Here is a 17,107-nt window from a genome sequence, read left to right as displayed (position 1 = left end):
GGGCATGTTGTTCACCCTTGCAAGTGACAACCATGGGTGCCTTGTCTTAGTGAGGGGTCTGGACTACAGAGGCTGAGGTTTTGGCTGGGAAGGAGGTCAGGAAACTGTCTGGTTGGGGGCCCACAGGCTGCCGTGGGCTCAGGGCTGTCTGTCTGTTCTGCAGGTGTGACCCGGCCATCATCCCACCTGTGTCCTGCTCCCCCTCCGAGGAGGAGGCAGCTAACAAGCAGTGTGCAATCCTCACGCAACTTGGTGGCCCATTCCAGTCATGCCACGCAGTTCTGCCACCCAAGACGTACTTTGAGAGCTGTGTCTATGACCAGTGTGCCACTGGTGGCAGCACGGAGCAGCTCTGCAATGACCTGGGGGCCTATGCAGCAGCCTGTGCTGAGGCAGGCGTTTCTCTGGGAGACTGGAGTGCTGGCACTGTCTGTGGTAAGTATTCTGCGCTCCTTTGGCCATGGTGTGGGGGTGTTTGGGAAAGGTGTAACATCCCCATTTGGGAACAAGTCCTCATTGTGAAACACATCTTCTCCACCTCTGTTTCACTGTGCATCCACCAGCTCCTACAACCTCGGCCCCCTTGCCAGACACTTCAACGCGGCCTCCACATACAACAGCACCAGCGCCCGAGACGAGCACAGGTACTGTTCTCTCCCATCCACGTGCAGGTACAAGGCTCGGCTTGGGGAAGGGCAGCTTGAGAGATGTCACCCACTGAGGTGGCCCACTGTGCTACAGGCAGGAGCACCGGTTGTCTTTGCAGCGCCCTGTAGGTCAGTGATGCAGCCTGTGCCCAACCAAGCAGGCTTACCTCTGGGAGGCTGGAGCGCTGGCACTGCCTGCAGTCACTATTTAGTTCATGTATCGCAAGGCCCACAGCCAAGACATTGAGCAGAGGTACTGAAGTGCCTAATCTGCGTTTGTCACACAGCTGTGCTGGTGGGAGAGCCCTTGAGCTGCAGGGCTCTTTCTGGGATGACAGTCTGCGACTCCTGCCCTGGGCCTTTCTGGTTACGGTGTTGGGGCGTATGGGAAGGGTGCACCGGCTGCCTGCAACAAAACTCCCCTGTTGGTGCAGATCTCTTATAACTCTCTCTTGTGCCAGGTCCATCGACTTCACAACCCGCGACAACATTGCCAGGCATTACAACGCAGCTTCCACAGACACCATCACCATCAACACCTACACCGAGCTCAGGTACTCTCGTGCTCCCTGCCCATCTTCTACTGCTCGTGGCAGCTGTTCATTTCACTCCCTCCAAGGCCCGCGACCATGGGATGGAGCGGCTGTAGTGAAGGGGCTGCGCGTGTTCTTTTGTTACCCAGTAATGCTGTTTGGAGATCGCTTGAGTGCAGAACTCTCTGCTGAGGAGTCACTGTGCAATCCTGGCCTGGTCCTCTCTGGTCACAGTGTTGGGGTGTTTGGGAAGGATGGACCAGCTGCCTGCAACAAAACTCCTATGTTGACGCAGGTCTTCTCTAACTCTCTCTTTTGGCAGGTCCATCAACGTCACAACCCACAACACCCTCACCAAGCACTACGGCGCAGACTGCACACACGCCATCACCTCCAACACCCACACCCAGCTCAGGTACTGCCACGTCCCATCCCCAACTCTTACTGCCTGTCATAACTGCTCAAGTTTCTTAATACAGGACCTGCAGCCAAGTGACAGAGTTTTATACTGGAGGGTGAGAGCTTTTTCTTGCTCACCCAATCACGCTTTTGGGACAGTCCTTCAGTGGTCGGACTCTTTCTGATGTCCTGCCTTGGATCTCTTTTGCCACATTGTTGGGGTCTTTGGGAACAGTACACCAGTACTGTTCTCTCCCATCCATGTTTTTTACTGGCTGCTGGGCACTCAGCTCATGGTCTTCCACTTGGTTAGCCGTCTGCTCCTGGCCATGAGCGTGCAAGGGATGTAGGTGTGCCCTGTGGGACACGGGGAAAAGGTGGCGCCACTCTCACTCTAGAAACTCTGCTTTCCTTTCTGCACCATACCCAGGTCCCCCAGCAGTGTGCAATTTTGCCTGCACATTCGACGATGACTTCTGTGAGTGGGTCCAGGCAGATTACAGCAGCATTGACTGGATAAGGAACAAGGGTCCAACGCCCACGCAGAATACCGGCCCCTCCTCTGACCACACGACGGGAGGTAGGAACAGCCACCAGTACACAGCGCTCCTTCAGGCAGAGGGGCGTCTTTGGGAAGATGGCAACAAACCCCTTCTAACAGCAAATACAGGCCTCATGTTTCCCGGCCTTCATCCAGAGCCCTTTGTGGCAGTCGAGGTGGACTCGGGGCTGAGGAGGGTTGTGGCTAGCAAAGGGCCCGTGTTTGCTCTCCCTTCCTTTTGCCTGCCTACAACTGCAGCAGGGGGTACTCCCAGGACTGAGCTTGGGTTGTCCCTGGCTGCTTTGTGTAGATTTGATGTGTGTGTGACAGTGTGGCTCCTGCTTTGTTTCAGATGGCTACTACATCTACCTGCAAGGGACCAATGCCCTTCCCGGCTTTGTGGCTCATCTTGTCAGTCCGGTGTGCAGTTCGGAAGGACCGCACTGCTTCCGCTTCTGGTATCACATGTTCGGAACGGCTGAAGAAATGGCCCTGCGGGTGTACGTGGCTAAGGACGAAGACCTGCTGCTGGTCTGGAGCAGCGTTGGGAACCACGGGGACAGGTGGAACTTGGGAGAGATCACAGTACACAGCACAGGAAACCTGCAGGTAAGGGCACAGGCTCTCACTGCCATCTGAGATGAACCGTGCTTTCTACGGGCACATCACACACGCGGCCAGAGCTAATGCTGGGAACCGTACCTTCCCTCAGATTGTCCTGGAGGGAGAATGGGGTGAAGACGTCCGGAGCAACGTAGCATTGGATGATCTGTCCATTGAAAAGGGATACTGCACAGGTACAAGGCTCAGCCCGGGGAAGGGCTGTCTTTGCTTCTTCTGGCAGTCATTGTCGTTTCTGTCTTGAACAAGAGCTAGAAAAGGGGGATTGATTTGCTTGTACCACTGTCTCTTTTGTAGGCAATGTGACTCCAACAACACCAGGCACCATCATCACCACACCTTCAGAAGACACAACAACGTCAGCACCCATACCAGGCCCAGGTGGGTAGAGTAGACCTGTCATGGGGCTGATGTTCTTTGTGCAAGGTGGGCTGGGGAGAAGAGGCAGCGGGAGGTGGTTGACTGAACGTTTCCTCTGGTCTTTCCACTGTCAGGGACCTGTGTGGTGGAAGGAGACCCTCACTACCACACGTTCGACAAGCAGCTACACCACTTCATGGGCACCTGCACCTACACCCTTTCCAAGCTGTGCGAAAGCAACGGCTCGCTGCCCTACTTCAACGTGGAAGCGGCCAATGAACACAGGGGAGGCAACACTCGCGTGTCCTATGTCCGATACGTGGATGTCGATGTGGCTGGCCAGCGGATAAGGCTGGGGAAGGGTGGAGTGGTGACGGTAAGCACAAGGCGGAGAGGCGCTGGGGCCGCGTGGGAGGAGAGGGCTGTGCCAAATGGGTTGCTCCAACCCTGTCTTGGTTTCTGTCCTTCCAGGTCAATGGAGTGGCAGAGATCCTGCCCTGCACCCCAGCCGCGGGCGTGCAGGTCTCGTCCAGCGGATTCTACACAGTGGTCACGACAGACTTTGGCTTGAGAGTGAAGTTTGATGGGAACCATCGGGTGGAGGTGACGCTTCCCAGCACCTTTGGGCAGAAGGTTTGTGGCATGTGTGGGAACTACAACGGGATGGCAGCAGATGACTTCCTGAACCCAGAAGGGATGCTGGAGCCAGACTCCACCAGCCTGGGCAACAGCTGGCAGGTGTCCAACGACAGCAGGTGTGTGTGGCCCCCCAGCAGCAGGTCTGGGGACGCATCGGGCCAGGGGAGGGGGAGGCACTAGGAGAAGCCCACAGATGACCTAGGAGCCCTTCTCCCTGTCTTTCCACAGCTGCTCAGCCGGACCACTCCCCACCCCAGCCTGCAATGAGACGGACAAGCAAGTCATTGCCAGCAGCCACTTCTGTGGGCTCCTCAACGACACCAGCGGCCCATTTCAGATGTGCCACGCTGTGCTGAGCCCCATCAGTTACTTTGACACCTGCCTTTATGACCTGTGTGAGCTGGAGCTGGACCGCGAAGCCCTGTGCAAGAGCTTGCAGTCCTACGCAGATGCCTGCCAGTCACTTGGTGTCAAGATCCCCGTGTGGAGGAACGCAACCTTCTGCCGTAAGTCCACACAGAGTACCAGGGCTCGTCACCCTCAGGAAAACACAAAATAGGAATGAAAAAGCGGAGTGGGGAATAAGAAAAATTTTTGTTACATGCCACGGGGATTTACAGGTCGTTGTAAGTATTAGAGGCTCCCTTTTCTCTTCCATTTGATCAAGTATGGCTTAGAATACCCCTGGAGCCAGGCAGAGCACAGAGAAAATAACGACTCTTAATTTTTCAAAGAGGAAAATGTAGCACAGAGAAGTGTTATGTTCTCCAAGTAAAGGCCATGTCTTCTGTCTTGGCAGCCATCACCTGTCCAGCCAACAGTCACTACGAGCCCTGTGGTGCAGCCTGCCCTGCCACCTGTGTTGACCCAATGGCTCCTGTTACCTGCAGCCTGCCGTGCGTCGAAGGATGTGTGTGCGACAGTGGGTACCTGCTCTACAATGACCGATGTGTGCCCAGCCAGCAGTGCGGGTGCTGGCACAACGGGCAGCACTACCCCGTGGGCTCGGAGTTCTGGACGGACAACACGTGCTCCTCAAAGTGCACGTGTCCCGCACGGGGAAGCAAAGTCCAGTGCTTCAGTGCCTCATGCCCTGCGGACCAGTACTGCGGGGTGAAGGACGGGAAACCTGCATGCCTCGAAGAATCCTACGGCATCTGCCACGTCCACGGTGACCCTCACTACGACACCTTTGACAAGGTGACGCACAACTTCATGGGCAACTGCACCTACACGCTGGCCAAAGTGTGCTCCAACAGCACCTCCCTGCCCTACTTCAACGTGGAGGCCAAGAACGAGCATCGTGGGAACACCAGAGTGTCCTACGTGCGCGAAGTCCTGGTTGAGGTGTACGGAGAGCGCATTGCCATTGTCAAGAAGGAGAAGAGCCAAGTGCTGGTAAGCCATGGGTCCGGCATGAGCGTGGCGTAGCTGCAAGGCAGGGCTGGCTTTTCTTGGCAGGGCCTGGCATGTGCCAGACATCTCCATTGTCCCAGGCGCGGGTGGGTTCCCCTGAAGCCCCTGGGTTGCTTTGGTTTTCCTTTCTGGAGGGGCTGGAGGAGGAAGAGGCAAATGGGGAATGTGGCCTGCCTTGAACAGAGGCCCCTGCAGGGTGCAGATCAGAGACGCGGCTCTGCCAGCCACGGGCAGGTCTGGGTGCGAGGGCATCATGGGCACCGGTTTGGCGTGCCCGGCCTGGCATCTGATTTCCCTGGGGCAGGAGACCTCAGGAAGGCCAGGGGCAGGTCCAGGGTCCATTGCGGTGTTCTGCCCTAGGTGAACAATGTGCGCCAGACCTTGCCGGTGAGCGCAGCCGGAGGTGCCATCACGGTGAGCAGGAGCGGCCGCTACATCGTCCTGGAGACAGACTTCAACCTCCGAGTGTCCTACGACACTGACCACTCGGTGGAGGTGAAGGTGCCCACTGCCTACTTCAACCTGACCTGTGGCATGTGCGGGAACTTCAACAACCGGAGAGAGGACGATTACATGATGCCCAATGGGCAGCAAGCCGCAGACTCCAACGAGCTGGGGGAGAGCTGGCAGGTCCCAGACAATGACTCCTCTTGCGGTGTCCCCGTCCCCTCCCCACCCTGCAGCGCAGAAGAGGAGAAGCTCTACCGATCGGACCAGTTCTGTGGCATGCTGACTGCCAGGCCTGGCTCTTTTGAGAGGTGCCACGCTGTGATCAACCCCCAGAACTACTTTGACACCTGTTTCTATGACCTTTGTGCCCTGAATGGTGGCCAGGAGGTCCTGTGTGCTGCTCTGGAGGCCTACGCTGATGCATGCCAGGCAGTCGGCGTGACTGTCCTTCCCTGGAGGAACACCACTTTCTGCCGTGAGTACCTGCCTTGCAGTTGCCAGAAGGGGGATGTGCTGCTCCCCACGCCCAGACCCTCTGGCCAAAGCAAGTCTTTGGTCTTCCCCTTCCCAGAAGGTCATCCTTCCTTGAAGGCGTGCTGGTCCTAATTGTTCCCTTGCCGTTGCAGCCCTGCCTTGCCCCGCCAACAGCTACTATGACCCTTGCACGACTGGCTGTCCTGCCACCTGTGTTGACCGACAAGCCCCGCAGAACTGCTCCAAGCCCTGCATGGAGGGCTGTGCGTGTAACTCTGGCTTCTTCCTCAGCGGAGACACCTGTGTGCCTGAGGCCCACTGTGGCTGCCTCTTTGAGGGGATCTACTACAGCGTGAGTGAAAGCCTTGCCCTGGCTTGCACCCCTCCCAGGGCACTCCCTTGCCCCTATTTCTTGCCTGATACGCTGACGCTCGGTGTTTCTCTGCCTGCAGCAAGGCGAGTACTCTGTGAACGAGAACTGCACTCGGCAGTGCCGGTGTGAAGCCAACGGCCAGATGGTTTGCTCTACGTTGTCCTGTGGTGAGGACGAGGTCTGCAAGATCCAGAATGGCCAGAGGGGCTGTTACCCAGCCAGCACTGCTCTCTGCCACATCTACGGTGACCCGCATTACAGCACCTTCGATGGGAAGCTTCACCACTTCCAGGGCTCCTGCAACTACACGGTGGTGACGGGCTGTGACAACTCCTCCGTTGGCTTCACTGTCACCACCCGCAACAAACATCGCGGCAGCCGGACATGGACAGCTCTGAACTCTGTGGCACTCTCCGTGGAAGGCCTCCACATTGCACTGCGCCAGAACAAGGCGGTCTATGTAAGCCCCTCATTTTCACACCTGGGAACAACAGATGCCCTAGGCACCATTGAGTGCCACTCTGTCCCCAAGCAGAGCTTGATATTCCCTGAGCCTGCTGGCATGCTCACAGAAGAGCACGGTGAGGCTCTGAGCGGGGCAGATGGGGCTGCTTGCGCAGCAACGGATTTTCGGCTTGTTTTCCTGAGCCTTCAGTGTGCCGTATGTAGAGGAGCTGCTGTTCTCGTAGGCCTGGGCAGGGTTTCTCGTGCCATTCTGACTCACTGGGCCCTGGCACCACCGCAGGGAAGCACAGTGACCTCCCAGTGGAGGGCATTGCCCTTATGCTTCTGTCTCCCTCTCTCCCCCTTATTCAGATCAACGGTGCTCTGGCCTCCCTGCCGGCCTCTCCTGCCCCTGGTGTGACTGTCTCCCTGAGTGGCTCCTACGTGCGGGTTTCTACCAAGCTGGGCCTGCAGCTGCAGTTCAATGGGGACCATGAGCTCTTGGTGAGGGTGTCTGAGAAGCACAAGGGTAAGCTGTGTGGGCTGTGTGGGACGTACACTGGGAGCCAGCAGGATGACTTCATGCGACCCGATGGGGTTGTCGTGCCGGACTTCAATGACTTTGGAGCCAGCTGGATGGTGCCGGATGATGAGTGGCTGTGAGTCCTTGTTCCGTCCCGTAGGGGACGGACAAAAGGGAGCGTGGGAGAGGGGAGCTGTGAGGGGCACAAGGAGGAAGGGTTGGTAATGGCAGGCACGGGGCAAGGGAGAGGAGGCAGGCAGTGGTGGGAAAGCGGGTGAGAGCACGTGAGGTTCCACAGCAGCAGATGTATCGTCCTCGTGTCTCCTCTCTCTGATCCACCCACCAGTGGCACGTCCTCGCTGCAACTGGGTGCCAGAAGTGTGGCCATTCCCCTTTCCCCTCAAGGCTGGCTTGCCTGGGGCAGTGTCCGGGTCCCTCCATGCGGTCGGGGTGCACGGTGCTCTCTCCCTGTAGGCGCTCTGGTCTGGGGTCCTCAGTCATCTCCATGCACGGCCCTGCCATCCCACTCCACGTGCTGCGTCTCACAGTTCCTGCCCCCAGAGAGGGCGGGCCGGGGCCTTGGCATGAATCTTTTCCCAAGCTGTTGCGGTTGCAACTGCCTTGGCCATTTGTTTCTGTCCACCTGATGCCGTGGAGGAGGGTGGTGACTGTGGGGCATGTTGTTCACCCTTGCAAGTGACAACCATGGGTGCCTTGTCTTAGTGAGGGGTCTGGACTACAGAGGCTGAGGTTTTGGCTGGGAAGGAGGTCAGGAAACTGTCTGGTTGGGGGCCCACAGGCTGCCGTGGGCTCAGGGCTGTCTGTCTGTTCTGCAGGTGTGACCCGGCCATCATCCCACCTGTGTCCTGCTCCCCCTCCGAGGAGGAGGCAGCTAACAAGCAGTGTGCAATCCTCACGCAACTTGGTGGCCCATTCCAGTCATGCCACGCAGTTCTGCCACCCAAGACGTACTTTGAGAGCTGTGTCTATGACCAGTGTGCCACTGGTGGCAGCACGGAGCAGCTCTGCAATGACCTGGGGGCCTATGCAGCAGCCTGTGCTGAGGCAGGCGTTTCTCTGGGAGACTGGAGTGCTGGCACTGTCTGTGGTAAGTATTCTGCGCTCCTTTGGCCATGGTGTGGGGGTGTTTGGGAAAGGTGTAACATCCCCATTTGGGAACAAGTCCTCATTGTGAAACACATCTTCTCCACCTCTGTTTCACTGTGCATCCACCAGCTCCTACAACCTCGGCCCCCTTGCCAGACACTTCAACGCGGCCTCCACATACAACAGCACCAGCGCCCGAGACGAGCACAGGTACTGTTCTCTCCCATCCACGTGCAGGTACAAGGCTCGGCTTGGGGAAGGGCAGCTTGAGAGATGTCACCCACTGAGGTGGCCCACTGTGCTACAGGCAGGAGCACCGGTTGTCTTTGCAGCGCCCTGTAGGTCAGTGATGCAGCCTGTGCCCAACCAAGCAGGCTTACCTCTGGGAGGCTGGAGCGCTGGCACTGCCTGCAGTCACTATTTAGTTCATGTATCGCAAGGCCCACAGCCAAGACATTGAGCAGAGGTACTGAAGTGCCTAATCTGCGTTTGTCACACAGCTGTGCTGGTGGGAGAGCCCTTGAGCTGCAGGGCTCTTTCTGGGATGACAGTCTGCGACTCCTGCCCTGGGCCTTTCTGGTTACGGTGTTGGGGCGTATGGGAAGGGTGCACCGGCTGCCTGCAACAAAACTCCCCTGTTGGTGCAGATCTCTTATAACTCTCTCTTGTGCCAGGTCCATCGACTTCACAACCCGCGACAACATTGCCAGGCATTACAACGCAGCTTCCACAGACACCATCACCATCAACACCCACACCGAGCTCAGGTACTCTCGTGCTCCCTGCCCATCTTCTACTGCTCGTGGCAGCTGTTCATTTCACTCCCTCCAAGGCCCGCGACCATGGGATGGAGCGGCTGTAGTGAAGGGGCTGCGCGTGTTCTTTTGTTACCCAGTAATGCTGTTTGGAGATCGCTTGAGTGCAGAACTCTCTGCTGAGGAGTCACTGTGCAATCCCTGGCCTGGTCCTCTCTGGTCACAGTGTTGGGGTGTTTGGGAAGGATGGACCAGCTGCCTGCAACAAAACTCCTATGTTGACGCAGGTCTTCTCTAACTCTCTCTTTTGGCAGGTCCATCAACGTCACAACCCACAACACCCTCACCAAGCACTACGGCGCAGACTGCACACACGCCATCACCTCCAACACCCACACCCAGCTCAGGTACTGCCACGTCCCATCCCCAACTCTTACTGCCTGTCATAACTGCTCAAGTTTCTTAATACAGGACCTGCAGCCAAGTGACAGAGTTTTTATACTGGAGGGTGAGAGCTTTTTCTTGCTCACCCAATCACGCTTTTGGGACAGTCCTTCAGTGGTCGGACTCTTTCTGATGTCCTGCCTTGGATCTCTTTTGCCACATTGTTGGGGTCTTTGGGAACAGTACACCAGTACTGTTCTCTCCCATCCATGTTTTTTACTGGCTGCTGGGCACTCAGCTCATGGTCTTCCACTTGGTTAGCCGTCTGCTCCTGGCCATGAGCGTGCAAGGGATGTAGGTGTGCCCTGTGGGACACAGGGAAAAGGTGGCGCCACTCTCACTCTAGAAACTCTGCTTTCCTTTCTGCACCATACCCAGGTCCCCCAGCAGTGTGCAATTTTGCCTGCACATTCGACGATGACTTCTGTGAGTGGGTCCAGGCAGATTACAGCAGCATTGACTGGATAAGGAACAAGGGTCCAACGCCCACGCAGAATACCGGCCCCTCCTCTGACCACACGACGGGAGGTAGGAACAGCCACCAGTACACAGCGCTCCTTCAGGCAGAGGGGTGTCTTTGGGAAGATGGCAACAAACCCCTTCTAACAGCAAATACAGGCCTCATGTTTCCCGGCCTTCATCCAGAGCCCTTTGTGGCAGTCGAGGTGGACTCGGGGCTGAGGAGGGTTGTGGCTAGCAAAGGGCCCGTGTTTGCTCTCGCTTCCTTTTGCCTGCCTACAACTGCAGCAGGGGGTACTCCCAGGACTGAGCTTGGGTTGTCCCTGGCTGCTTTGTGTAGATTTGATGTGTGTGTGACAGTGTGGCTCCTGCTTTGTTTCAGATGGCTACTACATCTACCTGCAAGGGACCAATGCCCTTCCCGGCTTTGTGGCTCATCTTGTCAGTCCGGTGTGCAGTTCGGAAGGACCGCACTGCTTCCGCTTCTGGTATCACATGTACGGAACGGCTGAAGAAATGGCCCTGCGGGTGTACGTGGCTAAGGACGAAGACCTGCTGCTGGTCTGGAGTAGCGTTGGGAACCACGGGGACAGGTGGAACTTGGGAGAGATCACGGTACACAGCACAGGAAACCTGCAGGTAAGGGCACAGGCTCTCACTGCCATCTGAGATGAACCGTGCTTTCTACGGGCACATCACACACGCGGCCAGAGCTAATGCTGGGAACCGTACCTTCCCTCAGATTGTCCTGGAGGGAGAATGGGGTGAAGACATCCGGAGCAACGTAGCATTGGATGATCTGTCCATTGAAAAGGGATACTGCACAGGTACAAGGCTCAGCCCGGGGAAGGGCTGTCTTTGCTTCTTCTGGCAGTCATTGTCGTTTCTGTCTTGAACAAGAGCTAGAAAAGGGGGATTGATTTGCTTGTACCACTGTCTCTTTTGTAGGCAATGTGACTCCAACAACACCAGGCACCATCATCAGCACACCTTCAGAAGACACAACAACGTCAGCACCCATACCAGGCCCAGGTGGGTAGAGTAGACCTGTCATGGGGCTGATGTTCTTTGTGCAAGGTGGGCTGGGGAGAAGAGGCAGCGGGAGGTGGTTGACTGAACGTTTCCTCTGGTCTTTCCACTGTCAGGGACCTGTGTGGTGGAAGGAGACCCTCACTACCACACGTTCGACAAGCAGCTACACCACTTCATGGGCACCTGCACCTACACCCTTTCCAAGCTGTGCGAAAGCAACGGCTCGCTGCCCTACTTCAACGTGGAAGCGGCCAATGAACACAGGGGAGGCAACACTCGCGTGTCCTATGTCCGATACGTGGATGTCGATGTGGCTGGCCAGCGGATAAGGCTGGGGAAGGGTGGAGTGGTGACGGTAAGCACAAGGCGGAGAGGCGCTGGGGCCGCGTGGGAGGAGAGGGCTGTGCCAAATGGGTTGCTCCAACCCTGTCTTGGTTTCTGTCCTTCCAGGTCAATGGAGTGGCAGAGATCCTGCCCTGCACCCCAGCCGCGGGCGTGCAGGTCTCGTCCAGCGGATTCTACACAGTGGTCACGACAGACTTTGGCTTGAGAGTGAAGTTTGATGGGAACCATCGGGTGGAGGTGACGCTTCCCAGCACCTTTGGGCAGAAGGTTTGTGGCATGTGTGGGAACTACAACGGGATGGCAGCAGATGACTTCCTGAACCCAGAAGGGATGCTGGAGCCAGACTCCACCAGCCTGGGCAACAGCTGGCAGGTGTCCAACGACAGCAGGTGTGTGTGGCCCCCCAGCAGCAGGTCTGGGGACGCATCGGGCCAGGGGAGGGGGAGGCACTAGGAGAAGCCCACAGATGACCTAGGAGCCCTTCTCCCTGTCTTTCCACAGCTGCTCAGCCGGACCACTCCCCACCCCAGCCTGCAATGAGACGGACAAGCAAGTCATTGCCAGCAGCCACTTCTGTGGGCTCCTCAACGACACCAGCGGCCCATTTCAGATGTGCCACGCTGTGCTGAGCCCCATCAGTTACTTTGACACCTGCCTTTATGACCTGTGTGAGCTGGAGCTGGACCGCGAAGCCCTGTGCAAGAGCTTGCAGTCCTACGCAGATGCCTGCCAGTCACTTGGTGTCAAGATCCCCGTGTGGAGGAACGCAACCTTCTGCCGTAAGTCCACACAGAGTACCAGGGCTCGTCACCCTCAGGAAAACACAAAATAGGAATGAAAAAGCGGAGTGGGGAATAAGAAAAATTTTTGTTACATGCCACGGGGATTTACAGGTCGTTGTAAGTATTAGAGGCTCCGTTTTCTCTTCCATTTGATCAAGTATGGCTTAGAATACCCCTGGAGCCAGGCAGAGCACAGAGAAAATAACGACTCTTAATTTTTCAAAGAGGAACATGTAGCACAGAGAAGTGTTATGTTCTCCAAGTAAAGGCCATGTCTTCTGTCTTGGCAGCCATCACCTGTCCAGCCAACAGTCACTACGAGCCCTGTGGTGCAGCCTGCCCTGCCACCTGTGTTGACCCAATGGCTCCTGTTACCTGCAGCCTGCCGTGCGTCGAAGGATGTGTGTGCGACAGCGGGTACCTGCTCTACAATGACCGATGTGTGCCCAGCCAGCAGTGCGGGTGCTGGCACAACGGGCAGCACTACCCCGTGGGCTCGGAGTTCTGGACGGACAACACATGCTCCTCAAAGTGCACGTGTCCCGCACGGGGAAGCAAAGTCCAGTGCTTCAGTGCCTCATGCCCTGCGGACCAGTACTGCGGGGTGAAGGACGGGAAACCTGCATGCCTCGAAGAATCCTACGGCATCTGCCACGTCCACGGTGACCCTCACTACAACACCTTTGACAAGGTGACGCACAACTTCATGGGCAACTGCACCTACACGCTGGCCAAAGTGTGCTCCAACAGCACCTCCCTGCCCTACTTCAACGTGGAGGCCAAGAACGAGCATCGTGGGAACACCAGAGTGTCCTACGTGCGCGAAGTCCTGGTTGAGGTGTACGGAGAGCGCATTGCCATTGTCAAGAAGGAGAAGAGCCAAGTGCTGGTAAGCCGTGGGTCCGGCATGAGCGTGGCGTAGCTGCAAGGCAGGGCTGGCTTTTCTTGGCAGGGCCTGGCATGTGCCAGACATCTCCATTGTCCCAGGCGCGGGTGGGTTCCCCTGAAGCCCCTGGGTTGCTTTGGTTTTCCTTTCTGGAGGGGCTGGAGGAGGAAGAGGCAAATGGGGAATGTGGCCTGCCTTGAACAGAGGCCCCTGCAGGGTGCAGATCAGAGACGCGGCTCTGCCAGCCACGGGCAGGTCTGGGTGCGAGGGCATCATGGGCACCGGTTTGGCGTGCCCGGCCTGGCATCTGATTTCCCTGGGGCAGGAGACCTCAGGAAGGCCAGGGGCAGGTCCAGGGTCCATTGCGGTGTTCTGCCCTAGGTGAACAATGTGCGCCAGACCTTGCCGGTGAGCGCAGCCGGAGGTGCCATCACGGTGAGCAGGAGCGGCCGCTACATCGTCCTGGAGACAGACTTCAACCTCCGAGTGTCCTACGACACTGACCACTCGGTGGAGGTGAAGGTGCCCACTGCCTACTTCAACCTGACCTGTGGCATGTGCGGGAACTTCAACAACCGGAGAGAGGACGATTACATGATGCCCAATGGGCAGCAAGCCGCAGACTCCAACGAGCTGGGGGAGAGCTGGCAGGTCCCAGACAATGACTCCTCTTGCGGTGTCCCCGTCCCCTCCCCACCCTGCAGCGCAGAAGAGGAGAAGCTCTACCGATCGGACCAGTTCTGTGGCATGCTGACTGCCAGGCCTGGCTCTTTTGAGAGGTGCCACGCTGTGATCAACCCCCAGAACTACTTTGACACCTGTTTCTATGACCTTTGTGCCCTGAATGGTGGCCAGGAGGTCCTGTGTGCTGCTCTGGAGGCCTACGCTGATGCGTGCCAGGCAGTCGGCGTGACTGTCCTTCCCTGGAGGAACACCACTTTCTGCCGTGAGTACCTGCCTTGCAGTTGCCAGAAGGGGGATGTGCTGCTCCCCACGCCCAGACCCTCTGGCCAAAGCAAGTCTTTGGTCTTCCCCTTCCCAGAAGGTCATCCTTCCTTGAAGGCGTGCTGGTCCTAATTGTTCCCTTGCCGTTGCAGCCCTGCCTTGCCCCGCCAACAGCTACTATGACCCTTGCACGACTGGCTGTCCTGCCACCTGTGTTGACCGACAAGCCCCGCAGAACTGCTCCAAGCCCTGCATGGAGGGCTGTGCGTGTAACTCTGGCTTCTTCCTCAGCGGAGACACCTGTGTGCCTGAGGCCCACTGTGGCTGCCTCTTTGAGGGGATCTACTACAGCGTGAGTGAAAGCCTTGCCCTGGCTTGTACCCCTCCCAGGGCACTCCCTTGCCCCTATTTCTTGCCTGATACGCTGACGCTCGGTGTTTCTCTGCCTGCAGCAAGGCGAGTACTCTGTGAACGAGAACTGCACTCGGCAGTGCCGGTGTGAAGCCAACGGCCAGATGGTTTGCTCTACGTTGTCCTGTGGTGAGGACGAGGTCTGCAAGATCCAGAATGGCCAGAGGGGCTGTTACCCAGCCAGCACTGCTCTCTGCCACATCTACGGTGACCCGCATTACAGCACCTTCGATGGGAAGCTTCACCACTTCCAGGGCTCCTGCAACTACACGGTGGTGACGGGCTGTGACAACTCCTCCGTTGGCTTCACTGTCACCACCCGCAACAAACATCGCGGCAGCCGGACATGGACAGCTCTGAACTCTGTGGCACTCTCCATGGAAGGCCTCCACATTGCACTGCGCCAGAACAAGGCGGTCTACGTAAGCCCCTCATTTTCACACCTGGGAACAACAGATGCCCTAGGCACCATTGAGTGCCACTCTGTCCCCAAGCAGAGCTTGATATTCCCTGAGCCTGCTGGCATGCTCACAGAAGAGCACGGTGAGGCTCTGAGCGGGGCAGATGGGGCTGCTTGCGCAGCAACGGATTTTCGGCTTGTTTTCCTGAGCCTTCAGTGTGCCGTATGTAGAGGAGCTGCTGTTCTCGTAGGCCTGGGCAGGGTTTCTCGTGCCATTCTGACTCACTGGGCCCTGGCACCACCGCAGGGAAGCACAGTGACCTCCCAGTGGAGGGCATTGCCCTTATGCTTCTGTCTCCCTCTCTCCCCCTTATTCAGATCAACGGTGCTCTGGCCTCCCTGCCGGCCTCTCCTGCCCCTGGTGTGACCGTCTCCCTGAGTGGCTCCTACGTGCGGGTTTCTACCAAGCTGGGCCTGCAGCTGCAGTTCAATGGGGACCATGAGCTCTTGGTGAGGGTGTCTGAGAAGCACAAGGGCAAGCTGTGTGGGCTGTGTGGGACGTACACCGGGAGCCAGCAGGATGACTTCATGCGACCCGATGGGGTTGTCGTGCCGGACTTCAACGACTTTGGAGCCAGCTGGATGGTGCCGGATGATGAGTGGCTGTGAGTCCTTGTTCCGTCCCGTAGGGGACGGACAAAAGGGAGCGTGGGAGAGGGGAGCTGTGAGGGGCACAAGGAGGAAGGGTTGGTAATGGCAGGCACGGGGCAAGGGAGAGGAGGCAGGCAGTGGTGGGAAAGCGGGTGAGAGCACGTGAGGTTCCACAGCAGCAGATGTATCGTCCTCGTGTCTCCTCTCTCTGATCCACCCACCAGTGGCACGTCCTCGCTGCAACTGGGTGCCAGAAGTGTGGCCATTCCCCTTTCCCCTCAAGGCTGGCTTGCCTGGGGCAGTGTCCGGGTCCCTCCATGCGGTCGGGGTGCACGGTGCTCTCTCCCTGTAGGCGCTCTGGTCTGGGGTCCTCAGTCATCTCCATGCACGGCCCTGCCATCCCACTCCACGTGCTGCGTCTCACAGTTCCTGCCCCCAGAGAGAGCGGGCCGGGGCCTTGGCATGAATCTTTTCCCAAGCTGTTGCGGTTGCAACTGCCTTGGCCATTTGTTTCTGTCCACCTGATGCCATGGAGGAGGGTGGTGACTGTGGGGCATGTTGTTCACCCTTGCAAGTGACAACCATGGGTGCCTTGTCTTAGTGAGGGGTCTGGACTACAGAGGCTGAGGTTTTGGCTGGGAAGGAGGTCAGGAAACTGTCTGGTTGGGGGCCCACAGGCTGCCGTGGGCTCAGGGCTGTCTGTCTGTTCTGCAGGTGTGACCCGGCCATCATCCCACCTGTGTCCTGCTCCCCCTCCGAGGAGGAGGCAGCTAACAAGCAGTGTGCAATCCTCACGCAACTTGGTGGCCCATTCCAGTCATGCCACGCAGTTCTGCCACCCAAGACGTACTTTGAGAGCTGTGTCTATGACCAGTGTGCCACTGGTGGCAGCACGGAGCAGCTCTGCAATGACCTGGGGGCCTATGCAGCAGCCTGTGCTGAGGCAGGCGTTTCTCTGGGAGACTGGAGTGCTGGCACTGTCTGTGGTAAGTATTCTGCGCTCCTTTGGCCATGGTGTGGGGGTGTTTGGGAAAGGTGTAACATCCCCATTTGGGAACAAGTCCTCATTGTGAAACACATCTTCTCCACCTCTGTTTCACTGTGCATCCACCAGCTCCTACAACCTCGGCCCCCTTGCCAGACACTTCAACGCGGCCTCCACATACAACAGCACCAGCGCCCGAGACGAGCACAGGTACTGTTCTCTCCCATCCACGTGCAGGTACAAGGCTCGGCTTGGGGAAGGGCAGCTTGAGAGATGTCACCCACTGAGGTGGCCCACTGTGCTACAGGCAGGAGCACCGGTTGTCTTTGCAGCGCCCTGTAGGTCAGTGATGCAGCCTGTGCCCAACCAAGCAGGCTTACCTCTGGGAGGCTGGAGCGCTGGCACTGCCTGCAGTCACTATTTAGTTCATGTATCGCAAGGCCCACAGCCAAGACATTGAGCAGAGGTACTGAAGTGCCTAATCT

General features: G+C 57.6%; 2 protein-coding genes and 1 long non-coding RNA gene across 3 annotated transcripts in view; all 3 read left to right on the top strand.

The window, feature by feature from the left end:
• LOC128911098 (zonadhesin-like) overlaps positions 1-50 on the top strand; it is a 7,052-nt gene extending 7,002 nt beyond the window's left edge. The window contains exon 17 of the mRNA XM_054205372.1: positions 25-50. Coding sequence (XP_054061347.1) covers positions 25-50 — 26 coding nt within the window. The remainder of the gene's footprint in view (positions 1-24) is intronic.
• A 133-nt stretch (positions 51-183) lies between these two features.
• On the top strand, positions 184-1,177 carry LOC128911737 (uncharacterized). Its single transcript, XR_008467152.1, has 3 exons — positions 184-435; positions 564-644; positions 1,109-1,177. It is a non-coding gene; the product is annotated as an uncharacterized LOC128911737 (long non-coding RNA).
• Positions 1,178-2,254: 1,077 nt separating this feature from the next.
• The window catches only part of LOC128911097 (IgGFc-binding protein-like), a 44,947-nt gene continuing 30,094 nt past the window's right edge, over positions 2,255-17,107 (top strand). Inside the window, exons 1-30 of the mRNA XM_054205371.1 lie at positions 2,255-2,384; positions 2,473-2,729; positions 2,833-2,917; positions 3,039-3,122; positions 3,236-3,477; positions 3,573-3,856; positions 3,969-4,246; positions 4,540-5,138; positions 5,517-6,081; positions 6,233-6,432; positions 6,533-6,913; positions 7,270-7,556; positions 8,257-8,528; positions 8,657-8,737; positions 9,202-9,294; positions 9,597-9,689; positions 10,105-10,254; positions 10,568-10,824; positions 10,928-11,012; positions 11,134-11,217; positions 11,331-11,572; positions 11,668-11,951; positions 12,064-12,341; positions 12,635-13,233; positions 13,612-14,176; positions 14,328-14,527; positions 14,628-15,008; positions 15,365-15,651; positions 16,352-16,623; positions 16,752-16,832. Of these exons, the coding sequence (XP_054061346.1) occupies positions 2,255-2,384; positions 2,473-2,729; positions 2,833-2,917; positions 3,039-3,122; positions 3,236-3,477; positions 3,573-3,856; positions 3,969-4,246; positions 4,540-5,138; positions 5,517-6,081; positions 6,233-6,432; positions 6,533-6,913; positions 7,270-7,556; positions 8,257-8,528; positions 8,657-8,737; positions 9,202-9,294; positions 9,597-9,689; positions 10,105-10,254; positions 10,568-10,824; positions 10,928-11,012; positions 11,134-11,217; positions 11,331-11,572; positions 11,668-11,951; positions 12,064-12,341; positions 12,635-13,233; positions 13,612-14,176; positions 14,328-14,527; positions 14,628-15,008; positions 15,365-15,651; positions 16,352-16,623; positions 16,752-16,832 (7,696 nt within the window). The remainder of the gene's footprint in view (positions 2,385-2,472; positions 2,730-2,832; positions 2,918-3,038; positions 3,123-3,235; positions 3,478-3,572; positions 3,857-3,968; positions 4,247-4,539; positions 5,139-5,516; positions 6,082-6,232; positions 6,433-6,532; positions 6,914-7,269; positions 7,557-8,256; positions 8,529-8,656; positions 8,738-9,201; positions 9,295-9,596; positions 9,690-10,104; positions 10,255-10,567; positions 10,825-10,927; positions 11,013-11,133; positions 11,218-11,330; positions 11,573-11,667; positions 11,952-12,063; positions 12,342-12,634; positions 13,234-13,611; positions 14,177-14,327; positions 14,528-14,627; positions 15,009-15,364; positions 15,652-16,351; positions 16,624-16,751; positions 16,833-17,107) is intronic.

This window comes from Rissa tridactyla, chromosome 6 (genome assembly GCF_028500815.1).
Source record: "Rissa tridactyla isolate bRisTri1 chromosome 6, bRisTri1.patW.cur.20221130, whole genome shotgun sequence".
Taxonomy (NCBI): Eukaryota; Metazoa; Chordata; class Aves; order Charadriiformes; family Laridae; genus Rissa; species Rissa tridactyla.
This window is presented reverse-complemented; position numbering and strand designations above follow the sequence as displayed.